General features: G+C 42.7%; 1 protein-coding gene across 1 annotated transcript in view; it reads left to right on the top strand.

Annotated features, from left to right (window-relative positions):
* The window catches only part of PDXK (pyridoxal kinase), a 45,292-nt gene extending 30,677 nt beyond the window's left edge, over positions 1-14,615 (top strand). Inside the window, exons 7-11 of the mRNA XM_066177079.1 lie at positions 765-810; positions 3,263-3,374; positions 4,381-4,517; positions 5,104-5,170; positions 5,909-14,615. Of these exons, the coding sequence (XP_066033176.1) occupies positions 765-810; positions 3,263-3,374; positions 4,381-4,517; positions 5,104-5,170; positions 5,909-6,021 (475 nt within the window). The 3' untranslated portion in view covers positions 6,022-14,615. The remainder of the gene's footprint in view (positions 1-764; positions 811-3,262; positions 3,375-4,380; positions 4,518-5,103; positions 5,171-5,908) is intronic.
* The last annotated feature ends 1,246 nt before the right edge of the window (positions 14,616-15,861 follow it).

Genomic DNA, 15,861 nt, shown 5'->3' with positions numbered 1-15,861 from the left:
TACCCCTTAATTTTATTTGTCTCAGTATAGTGCCTTATTGTATGTTTGTGTTGGGTTTTGGGTTTTAGCTGTTCGTTTCAAGTGGTGTTTTTCAGATAATCTTACTGCTGCTTGTTGAAACCAATAAAAAATCCAGGAGTTATGTGAGGAAAAGATTCTTCTTGTTTTCTCCAGTGTCTCATTTTCATGACTATTCCTTGTTATCACCAGAGGCCTGTTTCTGGGACAGGTTAAAAAAGTACCTTCCCCATCCTTACCCATAACTATGAAAATTTTTATTATGTGCCACAATATCAGAACTGAAATAGTTTGGTTCAACCCCCCTCAACCCCCAAAATTAGACTCAGAAATACCACCATGACAACATCTCACAGGAGCTAAGAATTTAAATGCCTCCTGCCTGTCCTGTCTACACTGTTGTGACCCTTTGGTCAGGAGATAATCTGTGGTGGTGCAGCACAGGCTGTCCCCTTGAGGGGAAGGAGCAGCTACATAGGAGAGGCAGAGAACACACTTGTGAGGGAATTTTTGTGATGCAGGGATCTCTGGAGGAGGCAGGGTAGGACTGGTGTGAGTGCACTCCAGCAGCACTGTGTGTCTGTGCACGTAGCCTTTAAACACACAGGTCTGGTCCAGCAGACCGTGGAGCTACAGATGGGTTTGACCTGTTCAGTGCAGTCCCAGCTTTCCTCCTTTGAAAGGACAAACAAACAGTCACTGCCTGGAGAACTCTTGCTCTTTTAAGGTTTCTGTTTCATTCTCAGGTTACTCACTGGCAGGAAGATTTACACAGAAAAAGATGCACTAGAGGTAAGTAGGTAAAAGGGTGGGATGAGTGACCTCTCTTCCTGCATTCCTGCCTGCAGTGCTGCAGTTTGCAGTTTGCCTTCAACCTTGGAGTCACTTTGGCTTCTGTCCTTTCCATCTGTTTATCATTAAAGCTTGTACACTTCAGGCACAAAAGGTTTCCTCTTTTAGTGTCAGAATTCAGAAAACAACTTCCCAAAGGAGCTCCAGATAAAGGGATTACAGTGGTAATGAGTACATCTCTCTGAACTTGCTTTCTGCAGTGAAGGAGGAGTGGCAGCAGCACTCGTGGCAAATACCCAGACACTGCCAGCTCTGTGGGTATTATTTAGTAGGGGTGAAAACCCCAGGGGGCCCTGGGTGTTAGGAATCTGTTTGGGGCTGTGCTCTCCACATTCAGCAATGCTGAGTGTGAGAACAGCTTTTCCTCCTCCCAGATAAATCCACAGCATTGACAGCTGCTGTCATAGCCATATAGAGCTGATAGATGGCCTGCAAATATATTGCATCGAGGTGTAAAGATTTGCCCTTCACACAAAGTGAAGAAAATAAAAAGGTGTAGGGCTTGGTGGTGAAGGACAAAATAGAAGTAGTTTTCTTGATGTCTCAAGAAGGGCTGAGCTCTTTGTTTTGTTGGCTAGTCAAGTGCTTTCATAATGGACTGATGTTATTCCCTCCAGTTTGGCTTTGAACTTCAAAAGAACACAAAATCTCTAAACAAGCAGCAGCTGCAGTGGCACCCTGGAGAGTAGCTGGGGGTCTGTCAGCCCAAATGTTTGTTGTTTTTTTGCTGTAGCAATGTCAAACAACATGAATTGGTCACCCCAGTGACCAACATCACAGCAGGAAGCAGCTACAGAGATCTCATCTCTTTGAATTTCCACTGCCCCCGGTTTTACATTACCCCACTGTGCTGGGTGAGGGTGATGAGCTGTGCTTCATGCCAGTGCCTGCAGTCTACAGCTCAGTTCTTCTGCTCTCATCCTCTCCAGCGGAACCAGTCTTGGGATGTACATAATTAGCTGAGCAGCCATTAGTTTTAAATTTGCATATTTCAGCTGCAAACATGAGTTGCAGTTTTGCCAGTTAGTCTTCTGACTGATTCATGCCATAGCTCTGATTTGTGATGGGCTTAAAAAAATCTCTGCCAAAGAGATGGAATTATACATAGAAATAGAAACATTTTTAAAGAAGTTGTTTGCAGGGTATAATATTTTAATCTGTCTGTCATTCCAGCTGCATGTCATATATGGGTCTGAGTAATAATCCATGCTGGAATTTGTCCCCCTTAAATGTGGCAGGAATTCTGGCATTGATTTCCATGACTTCGTGGTTGCTTTCCTTTCCTTAACAAGACCTGTGATGACAATAGTGTCTTCTAACATAAAATTAAGTATGATGTGATATGAACATAGAAAGGATTAAGTCCTACAACTAGAAACAGTGGAGGTTAGGATCCTGGTGAATTGGGACTGAGAAATGAAAGTTAGTTTAATATTACTGCACAGACTGATTGTGTCAGTGTATGCTGGTGGATTTACTGCTTCTTCAAAACCCAGCTGATGTCTATGCAAAGAAGTCTGACAGCTGAAGAAACTTGGAGGCTTAGACAAGAAAAAAAGCAATAAAGTATTAAAAAATAGCAGAAATAAATCCTTATCATTCAGCTGCTCATGAGTCATAGCTAGCCTAAAAGGGGTTTTAGTTCAACTCTTCTGGGAGAATTAATATTTTATCCATGTTTTATACTAAACTCATTATTGAAGTCATTCTTTCTTCTGTGAAATCAAAATCACTTCTGTCTGTAACAACCAATTGTGATGTCAGAAGTAGAGTATTAATGAGTTTAAGTGAGGAACACAGAGTGGAAATACATCTGCAAAGGTCTGTAATTTACAACTGTAGTTTAGGGGTTGAAACAGAATGAGGAAAGAAGATTGAGATAGACACACTTGTTCCTCTGATTTAGGTTTCTTTATTTTTGGTAACTCTAAAAGTGTTAGCTAAATAAGATTTCATAACCTAGAGTTGTTGGCTTTCTAGTAAAAGCTTCAACATGCCAACTCAGGTACACATGTCTGTATATTTACTCTCTTATTCTTTTGATAACATGTTCTGAAAACATGATGCAGGCAAAAACTCTGATCACAGCTGAAACAGGCAAAAATTCTGATCACAGCTGAAACAGTATTCTTCCCAGAGGAGCATCCAAAGATAACACAAACAGAAATGCTTGTATATTTCAACAAGTGTGTTCATTTAAATGTGGATGTTTTGATTCCCCTGTTTCAAAGTAATGCCCCAATTCAAGTGGATTATTTGAATAGAGACTGTTTTTTCCTCTTTACAAAAGATGCCAAAATAAGGTTTTAGTTAAAAATCTTCAGTACTAGGAATGAAAGTTTAATCAACACGTATTGCAGTCACTGATTCCTGCCTTTTTGCACACTGAAAGGTGATGGATATGCTCCATGCCATGGGACCAGAGACTGTGGTGATCACAAGCTCAGATCTGCAGGCATCTCTAGGAAACGACTACCTGATCGCTCTGGGAAGCCACAGAAAAAGTAAGTCAGGAGCTCCTTCCTTCCCTGTGCTCTCTTTCAACCTGTCTGTGCTTGCAGTTACTCCTTGAAGAAGTAGTTTCATCAGGCCTATCTGTAGTGCATGGAAGGAGCACAGATTCCCTAAGTGAGCACCTTGTCCTCCAGTAATATCAGGAGTGGTAAGACTGGGGCTGCTCCATGAGGGGAGACAAGAGCTGAGTGTGATCCCAGCACAGGCAGGACTCTGTCCCCACCACTGGGCACAGACCCACAGGACCTGAATAAGGTGAGCAGGACAGAGGGATGGTGGCAGACAGGTCCCAGTGACAGCCCAGAGTTAGGGAGACAAGGCAGGTCTGAGATGAAGCTGGAAAATTCAATAAGTAGATCAGGACAGCAGGGCTGTACACAGAAATATCTGGACCATATCCCAGGCAGGGTTGCTTGTGCCCAGGCCTGAGCTTCTGTGCAGCTCCTGGGCAGAGGAGGAGGATGTCCTAGGCGAGGTTCATTGGGATTCTTACAGCCCCTGGCAGTGACCCTGGTAGTAAGGATATAAAAAAGGAATATGACAGGTTTGAATGCTTTTTTGAAGAGTCACACTGTCCTGTTAGCAGATTGTTCCTCCCTTAATAGGTTATAAAATACCCTTCTGCTTCTTCTCTGTATCCCCTTCTGTACTGTCACCAGGATTCACTGGGTGTTCAGACTGTCACACAGTGTTTCCACCCGACAAGGGCACAGTTATGAGGGGTGAAAAATGAAGGTGGTAGCTCCCTCCTCTCTCTTAAATGAAGTATGTACAGTACAGTACAGAAGTTGTAAATGCTATCCCAAGCTGGCCAAGTTCTGGAAGGCTGTGCCTTTTAAAAGAGCTGGTGCAAAGTTTACAATACTCCTTTATGTTCCAAATAGCAAAAGAATTCAAATCTGATGATGACTTTTAAAAAGATTTCTTTTTAAATTCTAGTCATTACTACTGTATTAGTTGCTGGGTGTGTCACTTAACTGTGGATCTGTGTTGTAGCTAAAGCAGATGGTACCAGGATAACACAAAGAATTCGAGTGGAGTCTCCTAAAGTGGATGCTGTCTTTGTTGGAACAGGAGACTTGTTTGCTGCTATGCTTCTGGCATGGACACACAAGCACCCAAACAATTTGAAGGTGGGGGAGAAGTTACTCATCTCTCTGCAAGTTTAGACCTTTTTTCTCTTCACTTTTTTAAAAAACTGCTTATCTGTGACACTACTTAAATATTTTTGTCTGGGACACTACTTAAATACTGTCTTCTGTTCTGGCTTTTTATTCCTCACCTCAGAGAAAAAGCCACAGAATTTCCCTTTAGCCAAAAGGGGCGTTAAACAGTCATATTTCAATTAGATTGATTTTGTAATTTTGCCAAATAAGATTTTCTTTCTAGAGAGACAGAGTGCATGCATGTTTATAATTACATTTTTTATTCTCACTTCATAATAAGCACTGAAAATAATTTCTCAAATCCATTTTTCTGTTTCTTTTCCTTAAGGACATAGAGTCCTTGATGCAGTTATGATTTCTAATACCTGTTTGGGGAGAATTAAGTAAAAAAAAAAATTCCCCAAACTCAGCATTGCATAGTTGTCATCATGTTTGTTTTGTCAGTCATGCTTTCCTCTTAATAGCAGTGTTTTTGAAATAATATTAATTAATATTAAGTAATATTTAGGTAGCTGAAGTTTTACTAAACCCTGAATATGTTGTGTTGATGCAGGTGGCATGTGAAAAGACAGTGTCAGCCATGCAGCATGTTCTGCAAAGGACCATTAAGAGTGCAAAAGGTAAATTCATCCAGACCTTGTTCCCATGTTCTGCCTGGATTGGCATCAGAAGAAATATCCAAGGAGCTTTCTGGGTTTCCTGACTAAAGGCATCCCCTCACTGCAGAAGCAGGCAGAGAATTTACAGAATGAGAGCTTGGTAGTTTTGCCTGCATGTTCCTACTGTGTCCTGCAAGCCCATTTTTGACGAGAGCCGACTGCAGGTGTCACTGTTTAGCTTGTGGTGGGTGACAGTCGTGCTGACTGTGCCTGACTCAGCTCTGCAAAACCAGCGCTACGTGAGGAGATGCTGAGTTTGGTGTGCCAAAGAGCTCCTGCTTCAGTGGGGCTCACCCACTGTCCCTCTGAGTGTGTGTTCAGCACTGAGAGGGGTTTATCAACCAATAATAGTTTCTTTGCTGTGTTGGCCCATGTGAGGAGCGATTTTTTTCAGCTTTTCTCCCCTTGGAGTTCCCATCTTTCAGTTCTTAAGAAAGTCTGTGGGTGCTCTCAGCATGTCCGTGTGACTTCCTAATTAACAGCAGAACTATGTTTCTTTCCTGGAGAGAGGTGTGGAACAGTGGTGATAAGAAATCACAGTGCTGACCTGGATTTTCCGCCTTGGGAGCCTTTAGCAGGGAGCAGTAAGGGAGGATAGGGAAGGGAGGAAGGTAGAGAAAATCCTGGGGTAACAGAATAATGTAACTTGTTTCTTTATATACTGCTGTTTTTAATGACATTCTGATGTCATCTTTTTAGTGCAAGCTGGCGAAGGAAACAAACCAAACTCAGCCCACCTGGAACTGAGAATGGTCCAAAGCAAAAAGGACATAGAAAACCCAGAGATCATAGTGAAAGCCACCGTGTTATAAAGGCTCCACGTCTCCAATAACGCACAATGTATCGATGTCCTCATTTCTTTCCTGTAAATTGTAATATTTGCCTTAGATCTGTGACAGAAACCTGACTTTCATGAAATAGTGCCCAGCATAGGCAGATATCCACTCTCAAACATATGTGCTGGCCTTGCTCAGTTTTTAAAACGGAACAGTTAGTGTGCATTGAAGCATATTCCCAGGTATCCCAATGTCTGTCAGATTCACTTAGTCTGTGTGATTACCCAGGGCAAGAGAGCAATGTTCCTGCCTTGCCAAAGACTGTAGATGTGAATTTGCTAATGGAATGCTTGACTGGAAAATGTATTTCAAGATGGCATCTAGTGCCAATGGAGCTGGCTCCATGCTCCCTTTTCCTGGAGGTACCTGGTTACCTACTCTGGTATTCGGTATCTCAGCTGCTATGAAACTAAGCAGGGTTAAAGCTACACACACAGTTCTGGTTGTGTGTAGGAGTACTTTGAAGATGTTTGGCATGTTCAGTACTCTGAAGTGACCTTGAGGTGTCATTCATGTTGCTGATCTCTGCTCCTGTCTCTTATCCATGAACAGCTGCACAGTTTCAGTTGTCGCAGGTTCTGACTGCTGACTTCTCACGTCTATGGGTGCCCACATGATTTTCCTCCAAAAGCTGCTCCAGAAACATCTTCATTAACAGGATCATGCCTTTATTCAGTAGCGCTGGTTGGAAGTGTGGCCTCTGAGGCCGCTTTTGATTCTCTTTTAACTAAAGGCTAAAAAGAAAGCTCTTACCTGGAATTTGGCTGCTTTGGTTTGTTCATTGTGGGTGGATGTAGTTATAAACTACAGGGGCACTTCACTTAACATCAGTGAGTACTGCTGGCAGCCTTAGCAGTGAAGCAATGTGGGAAAAGTAGTATTTTTGGTTTAGTAAGATCTGGTCAGTTACAAGTGTTTATCAAATGCAGTGAAACAGAAAAATTAACTTGTTCATGTTGTCTCTGCAAGCAACACCATTAGAGATTACAGAAATACATTATTATATTATTATTAATGCCCAATTCTGCTTGATAAGGCTTCAAAATGGGAATTTTAATAATTTCAGTGTCCTATGGATCACAGGCACATACTAAAGCAGCAGGGCAGGTCTGCTGACAGGGATTGACCACTCACACCTCCATAGGATTTCTGTATGGGATCCATGTTCTTGCTTGTCCCAAGATAAAGTCTAGTGTGGTGTTGAATCCAGATCCAGTGGATGAGCTCTACTTGTCTCACACTGCATAAGAGGAAGGAAATTGCATTTCTGATTGATTTCCTCTTGTGTGTTTTCCATCGAAAGTGAAAAAAAAAAATCACGTTAGTTGAGAATTTCAGGAAAAAAAGTCTGCAGGAATTTATCTACAAAATGTGGCTCAACTGCCACAGTTTTTAGTAACCACTGTCATGAAATAACCCTCTGGGAATAATTATTTTGGTGTGAACAGTTGCTAAAATTAGCAGTCAGTAACAGAGATGTGAGCTCATGGCTGATACCCAACCTGTAAAAAGATGTGAACTACCTTGACAGTGTGTACTGGTGTTTGATGGGAAGCATTGAAGAGGGAACCAGGCTCTTCTCAGTGGTGCCCAAGGAAGTGAAAAATAGACAGTAGCACAAATTGAAATACAGGAAAATCCTTTTAAACATTAGAAAACTATAATTCACTGTGAAGGTGATGAAACCCTGGCACAGGTTGCCCAGAGAGGTTGTGGAGTCTCTGTTCTTGGAGATACTCAGATGCTGACTGAACATGGCCCTGAGCAGCCTGCTGTACTTGGCCCTGCTTGCTCAGAGGTTGGACCAGAGGATCTCCAGAGGTCCCTTCCTGAACTTCCCTACCTGCATAGACAACGGTCAATGCCCTTTTAGTAAGTGTGAGACAGCACAATTTTATTTTGCCATTAGAGTAAACAGACTTCACAAGAGGATTGAGAGAAAGGCAAGGGCTGTTTTCTCTGTAATAAAGAAGCTTGGGATTTGGGAGGCTTAGAGCTACCTTGCAAACAAGGTTTTAATTGTAAACCATGATGAGCTGTGATCTTGACATAAAAGACAAAGTGATATGTTTGTTGGAGCAGTTTATATCTGTCAGGTGTAATCTTTTCCCACTTCTTCAGAGAATGGATCTCTTCAGTAATTCACACCTTCCTTAGAATTTGTGACATACCCATGTTAAAAAAAAAAAAAAGGAAAAAAAAAGAATATTCATACTAATGTGCTCAATTTGCAAAAGTTCCTATTTCACAGTAGCTGGATCCTGTAGCAATGGGCTGCTGGCTTCATCTGCTTGAGTCCCTGAGGGTTGCTCATGTGATACCTGTTCTAAACTCCCACTGACCTGATCTAAATTAGGTCAGGTTTATGTCTTCAGTGAAGAATTGGGCTTAACATCTCTTGCCAGGAACAAACATCAGAAATTATCTGTAAATATATTCTGTAGCTAATATTTTGTAGCCAGAGCAGGCTGACAAGTATTTTTGAATGTCAAGGTACACATTTTTATTTGTTTAGAGTTACACAAAGCTCACGTGTAGAACAAAATTCAAAGACTCAGCACAGTCCTGTCTAATACTTCATTCCCTCCTCTCCTCCTGCATGTAATGTCTGTACCTTTTCCTGAGTTCCTGCTGTCTTTCTGATGCAGCTGGAAAGTGTCTCAGTGTCAGATAGTGCCCTCTATTTATTTAGGGGCTTGGAGGAGACTGACCAGCGTTGACTGATTCACTTGCACACCTTTAGTTAAAAGGTTAATAATCTAAATTAACTTAGGTCCTAATTGATGACAGGAGAACAAGCACTTTAGCCCAGAGAGTGGAGTCTGTAATAAGGGATAATCTTCCCTGGCCATCCTGAGAGCATGGAAGGTGTAACCCAGCAGTCCAGCACTCACCAGCTGGGGACTGGTGGCTTCACTGCCACATGTGTGAGGTCAGAGGCTTCTCATGCTGCAGCACATGGAGGCGTGGGAGAGGTGAATGCTTTGTGTTTGTGTCCACCCGACTTCCCTCACATTCTTTCTCCATTCTGGAATTAATTTGTTGTCGGATCCCCTTTTCCCAGAGTGATTTGCAGTGCCTGTGGCCACTGCTCAAGTCCACCCAGTCCGTTTTGGAGCCACCTGTGCAGGAGAGACCAAAAGTTGTTTACAAACCTTCTACTCTGGGCCTAGATTAGTCTCTACGTGCTGAGAATTGAGATGTGCATAAAGACATTGTGCTAAAATCAGTGCTATTCACACTCAATAGAAACACTTCAGAAACCTGCAGTATGAATTGTTAATGTTTGTGTGCTGATTTTTATCTCAAGTGGGGAGAAATCTATAATCCATGTGTTGTACAAAAGGATTGGAGGACCAAGATTTCCAGCTACTCATACTGCCTTTTGAGTATCTTAACTGTGTCTTGATTGGATGGTGTTAATTTTTTTGTCTGAGACTGTTATGGTGATTGTATTGATTAATTTTATTTTAAAATATGTGGCAAGGAAGATTGTAATAAAAGCATCTACGTTTATTATACTGTGCACACACAAATTGTTAGATCCTATTTTTAAATATGTTAATCATTTCAGAATTAAACAGCACAAGAATGGTTTGATAGTCTTGCTGAATAAAGTGGATGTAATTAAATGTTTCTTTAGTTATGTCCTAGGATAGAGAAGGGGTAGTTATTAATAGAAGAGAGCACATTTGTGCCCTGTAATCATCTTACTGTAAGATATGGATGTGGAAGTGAGTAACATCCTTCTTGTCTTAATTTTTATTAAGATCCTTCATGGGAAGAAAATTGCTGGCATTCTGCACCACTCCCTTGCATTCCTCTTACTTGTATGTGCAGAACCTCGTTGTGTTGTGCTCTTTTTTCCTGCAGACAAGGTGAGAAGAGGGGCTTGGAATAAGAACCAAAACTCATTTTGAGATCTCTTTCTTGTGCACTCCACTCACTCAATTTTTACCTTCACTGTGTAGGGTAGAGCACACAGGGCTGTAGAGTGGGAAATGAGCTTCAGCCAGCACTCAGCAGTGTCCCTGCCAGCCTGGTGTTTTGCAGGAGGAGGAGAGCAGGGTTCCAGGTTAAGGAAGCAGAAAGTGCCTGTGTCATTACACCTGTGTCCACTGGAGAGGTTTGGTTTATATTTAAACTAAGGAAAAGCACCTCTCCCAGGTAAAGGTCTTTGCCCAGTTAAAGAATGCTTTTAAAAGCTGAGACGTGTTACAAATTTTGATTGGTCTGGTACTAAAATACCTCTTCATAAAGGGAAACACATCCCTCCTACATCCTCTTGCTAGTTATTGACTGTAGTCATTCCACTCCTGTTTAGAATCCCAGGATTAGGTATCCAGAGAGCTGTTCTTCCTGAAAGCAACATGTTCTTCATGTTCCTGGTAAGTGAGAGCCTGCTGAGAAGTTCTGTAGCTTTCTAAAACACATCCATTAAAGACATTTGTCAGCCATGGAAACTAAGCTTCGAGATGTTCAATCACAGCCCAAAAATAGCTCTTTCAAATAAATGAAAACTCTTGGAAGTGCATTATTGTCAATAAATGAGTAAACCAGTGAGTTCATACATGCATGCAGGAGCAGATTTCAGGTAAATCCCCGAGGTTCAGTCAGCCACCAGAGGAGTGTGCCCTGAGCAAAGGGCTGCTGCTGTCAGGGCACTGCTTCAGGAGAGACCCAGCTAGTTCTCACCATTTCCCAGAGGGGAGGAATGTGGTGTGGCATTCAACACCCAAGGAAAACTCCCATCTGCTTCACCAGGAAACCAGTGCCAGGTGACAGCCCCAGTGCCACCAGTTTGGTGCTTTTACTGCTCTGGTAGCAGAGGCCCTTGAGGCAGATGGGATGATCCTAAATGTATATGCATCCCTGACTCAGTGCCCCCACGGTGCAAATAATGGTAATAAATCCCCCAACGTGCAGAGCAGTGAATAAGGCAGCACATTATTCAGAGAGAGAAAACCAGCAATATGAGAAGGCTGTGCCATATGTTACCACTGAAATCACACTTACCTATTGCCCTCATGGTTGCATTGCTGTTTAGAAAAAAATCTGTGTGTAGAAGAGTGTAATTTATGTACTCTGTGTGTGTGTGTGTGTATGTTGAAGTTTTATTTGCAACGTGGTAGGGGTGGGAAACGGAATTTGGGGGGCTGGCTGAGTAGGCCTTCAGGATGTGAGCAGAAGGTCTTAAAGAATTATATTTTTATAGATTGTGCTGAAGCTTTGGGTCCCAGCCACATATAGCCTTTTCTTCCAGAGAAGTAAAATGGTTTGGAAAGAGAGTCAGGTGGCTGTAATATAGTAGGGATAGTACAACCCCACCAGCCCTGGACAAACTGAATAACTTAATAAAAGATGCCTTTTTAAGTAATATTTTTTTAGTGCTGAATTGTTAAACAAAGAAATATTTATGAGCAAAATTTCTATGTACTTAAAGTTTGTGTGGTGCTTTGTACTGACTAGGTGGACCTGTTACCTGTTTCCACATCTTAAATGATTGTCCTTGAGGTGTGTGTAGTAATTCAACGACTTCTATGCCAGAAAAACAATGAAGTTCTGTGTAATAGCAAATGATTTTAATTTCTGATGAAACTGTAGGCTTTCTAGTGTTTGTGTATTTTTCTGGTTGGCCATTACAAGTTGTATCCTTCCTGCAGTAAGGCTTGTATGCTTGATTGTAGAGAGAGGCAATAGGATGGTAGATAACCATTGTCTAAAAAGAAAACCCTAAATATTGCTACCTTATCCATTTTCACATCAGGTAAGCTTTGTGGCATAAGCCTGAAATTTTGCACTGGAAAGAAGTTTCAAATACATCGAGGTTAGGTTAAAGATTGGGGATGGGTTTGTTTATTAAATAAGACAGGGAGATCTTAAAAGTGTTTAATAGCAACATATACATGGACAAGCCAAGAGATGGAACAGAAATGGCTCGTTCCCATTGTAGGACCTGACCAAGCTGATTCATAGCTTATGCTAAACCTGTGCCCAGACAGGTGAAAAGACAAATGGGGAAAGTAAAGATTTTTTTTTTCCTTGTAGTTTGTCAGCTGTAATAACGTGAAGAATTGTTTGTTCTGAATTCAAATTCATAAATACCTTTCAGGAGAGCAGAGTTACTGATAAAATCCCATGCAGTCAAAAAGCAAAGATGTTCACAGGGTTCAAAACCAGAGCAGGATTTTTACATCTTGCAGAACGTACCGAGTCTTTATTTCTTATGGCTGGGAGACCAGGGCTAAAGCACAACTGTCCAGATACCGTCCAGATTAATTTTTTGGGTTGAACTTCAGGGTATCTGTAAAAAGCACAAGGGTCTGCATCATAAAGGAGTTTTTGGAGCATTGTCCTATGCTCCAAATATCATTACCTACCAGAGCAGTTGGTGATTTGGCAAAACTGAGCATCACCTGTTATGTCCCTTTTAATTGACGTGGCAGCATCCTCGCCACTCTTGTGAATAAATCACCACTGCAAAAAGTAGAGGAGATTTTATCAGGAGTTTTTTTTCCCAGAGTTCCCGATTTCTGGATGTGTTAAAAAAGAAGCACTTCTGCTTTGCTAAGTTAGCAGGAGAAATGTCGCTGAGATGAATAATGTATTGCTGAGGAGGGAGGCTGGCAGGGAACAGCAGTGCTGGGGATATGTTGTGCCTGGCTTTCCTTCTCCTGGGAATCTGTGGGTGCAGCATCCCCGTGGTGGTGGCAGAGTGACTGTTTTGCCTGCATCCTCCCCCGGGGGAAATCTGGGGGAGTTACTCTGAGCAAGTGGGAGCTGAGGTGGGTGGGGAGCTGTTGGTTTGTTGGGCAGTGCTGGACCGAGGCTGTGGTTCAGCACAACTCTTTGTGCACCCAAAAGCTCCTGGTGTGCAGCCCCCTGTTTTCCCGGCCACGGCGTAATTAATCCCCTTAGATTTCTTCTGCAGGCCATGGAGAATCAAGAGACTCTGGAAGTGTGTTATTCAGGTGATTCAGGCTTGGCCTTTATGCTTTTGAAAAGAAAGGTAGAGAATTATCAGCTGCTGTGGTAGATCTAACTTGTCCATCTCAGCTACACCGTAGAACTGTGCCCTAATCTTCCTCTCCCATCATCTCTGCTGTCCCTGATTTGCCTGTCCCCATAATAAGGGACATGAAGGAGCTAAAATCAATGGGGAATTCATCCAGTCAAAACCCCTGAAGTTTTAATCTTTAGTTCCCTTAACCTCCTGATCCTGGGAACAGATAAGTGCCCGTGCTGCTGCTAGAGAGGGTCTGGGACAATGCAGCTGCTCAAAATGAGGGAGAGTGGAGTTGCCTCTCTCCCTGGCAGCCAGATGCTGGGTGAGCAGGGCCTAATTGCAGAGCTGCACAGTTAACGGGAAAGAAAAGAAATCTTTGTGAGCAAAGTACTTGAAAGAAGAGCTGGCGATTCAGTAATCAGAGTTTGGTGTTCTCAATCCATCCCATCCCCTGTGTCGCAAAAATATTACAGTACTAAAAAATTTGGTGTGGCTGTTCTTAATGATCTGTGTGATGCTTGTGCCTCGCAGAGCAGAAAACAGCATTGAATAAATCAGTGCTCTAAATAGGGAATATAACAGGGAGATCCAGGTGGAGAAAATGTCAAGTTTGTTTTCACAGCACTTGCATGGTGTGAGAGTAGTCCAGGACTGGCTCTTTTCCTTCCTGCTCCCTTTAAGCAAGGAAAAAATGACATCAGTAAATCAATCGATAAATAAGGGCAGTTACCTGGGAATTTATGTGGCATTAGTATTCATTTTCATCGACAGATTGATAAGACTTTCCACACCAGAGGTCTCCAGTTCACAAGGGGTTTTCAGAGGTGTGGCAGAGCTGGCTTGGAGCGCACTCCTTGGGACACAGCTGTGACAGATGGCATTGGGATGCCACCTGCAGGCACTCGTGTCCTGCATTTGGTACAGCACGTGCCTGATACGTGCTAGATGTGAATACATGCCTTGGTAGGGAGGAAACCTGGGCTTGTTGCTGGAGCTGCAGTGATAGGAGGAAACCCTGGAGAATTCAGCACCATCCAGTGATCCTGCCATGTGCTGTCAGTGTTTGTTAGTGCAATGCATCCCCTCTCAGTGTTGTTTTCTTTCTGGGAGAAGGGGGATTGGCAGCCCATACACTGCTTCAACATGCTTTTATCTGGCTGAATGTGAAAAACGAACCAAGATTGTAAAAAATGGAGGGGAGGGATAGCTATGAATTTGCCTAGGACTTATGGGAGTAGAGAAACTGAGAATTGTCTGTAATTCAGAAATAATTCAGTATTGACCAAATGAGTGCCATATCTTCAACGGGCAGTAGCACCTGGAAGAGGCCAATATTTAGGGTTTTTGCCCAAAGCACATTTAGCCCTGCTCTACTGTTTAGTGAAAATGCCCAGTGCAGATGCCACCAGAGCCTCATCTCGTGGAGTAATGCTGTAATAAAGAATGTGGTTTTCTTGTGCAAGTCTTGACCTCTTCTTATGAAAATAACACACAACTCAGTATTTTCATGGTGTATAAGTGAAATGTAACTTTTTTTTTTCAATAAAATACATTTCCTTTCCTAGACGAGGGTCTCTGTTTTTTCCCTTGGTGATGTTTCTCTTTTAACTCTAATGGAGCTTTGGCTTTTTGTGTCTTCTCCCTACATATGTGAGCCACAGTTCTGTGCTCTTCCTGTGGAGCCTGACCTTGCTTCCAGAGATTGCATAATTTGTTTTTCCTCTTGAGCTCCATGAGGAGTTCCCTGTTCAGTCAAGCTGGCCTTCTGCTCCACGTGCTTGACTCAAACCACAGTGGAATCGTCTGCCCCAGTGGTTCTAAAAGGTGGTTCCGAAAGTCTCACCTACACTTGTGGGCTCCCTAAACCCTCAGAAGCAGATTCTGAGTGTACTCCACTAAAACAGCTCCCTGCACATCCCAAAATTTGCTCTACTGCAGCCCAGGATAGCAACTCTGCTGTCCTTTTTCCTCATCACACTGAAAATTTTATACTCTGCCATTTCACTGTGGCCAAGGCAGCCACAAACCACCACATCCCACTAAAGTCCTCTGCTGTCCACAAAGAGCAAGTCTAGGAGGGCATCTCTGTTAGTTGGCTCACTGAGTGTCTGTGATGAGAAGTTATCTCCTAACAAAAGTCAGGAATTTCCGAGATCTGCTTATCTCAGCAGAATGATATTCCCAGCTGGTGTCTGGGAAGTTGAAATCTTCCACAGGGATGAAGGTCCAGAAATTTCTCATAAGAGCCTATAGAATAACTCATTGATGCTGGGCCGTCAGTAATGCACAGCCACTACAAATTTCCTGTCTTTTCCATCCTCCCCAGTCCTCACTCCAAGGCTCTGAACCACATCATCACTAACTGCAAGGGCTGTATGATCCAACCTCTCCCTTTACACCTCACCTGCCTCTCCTGAGCTTGTACCCTCCATCCCAGCATTCCAGGGGTGCATTCCAGGTCTCACCAAAACCAGGTATCAGAGCTCTGGGAGCTGCCCAATGCTTCCACTTCACCTGTTTGTTTCTCCCATTTCTCATACAAACTAACAGCAGCTGGGGAAGGGTCTGAAAAGATTTAAATATTTTAGGGGAAAGTGCTGGAGCTGCTCCTCCTTCCCAGCCCTGTGAGAATGAGCAGTTCAGCCACTCAAAGAACCACTGTCAAAGGTGTTGGCAAGAAGTGGGTTTTAATATGAATTTATGAGAGTGCAACTTTTATTAGAGCTCAGTAGCAAAGATGACTCTATTACTTAGGACATGGATGAAGCACACAAGCTAATCAGATTAGAGTCAATTTAGGATGATTTACA

Source organism: Chamaea fasciata, unplaced genomic scaffold, assembly GCF_029207755.1.
Source record: "Chamaea fasciata isolate MVZ Bird 193981 ecotype frontalis unplaced genomic scaffold, bChaFas1.0.hap1 SCAF_2, whole genome shotgun sequence".
NCBI classification, from domain to species: Eukaryota; Metazoa; Chordata; class Aves; order Passeriformes; family Sylviidae; genus Chamaea; species Chamaea fasciata.
The sequence above is the reverse complement of the archived record's forward strand: the minus strand, read 5'-3'. Positions and strand labels throughout refer to the sequence as shown.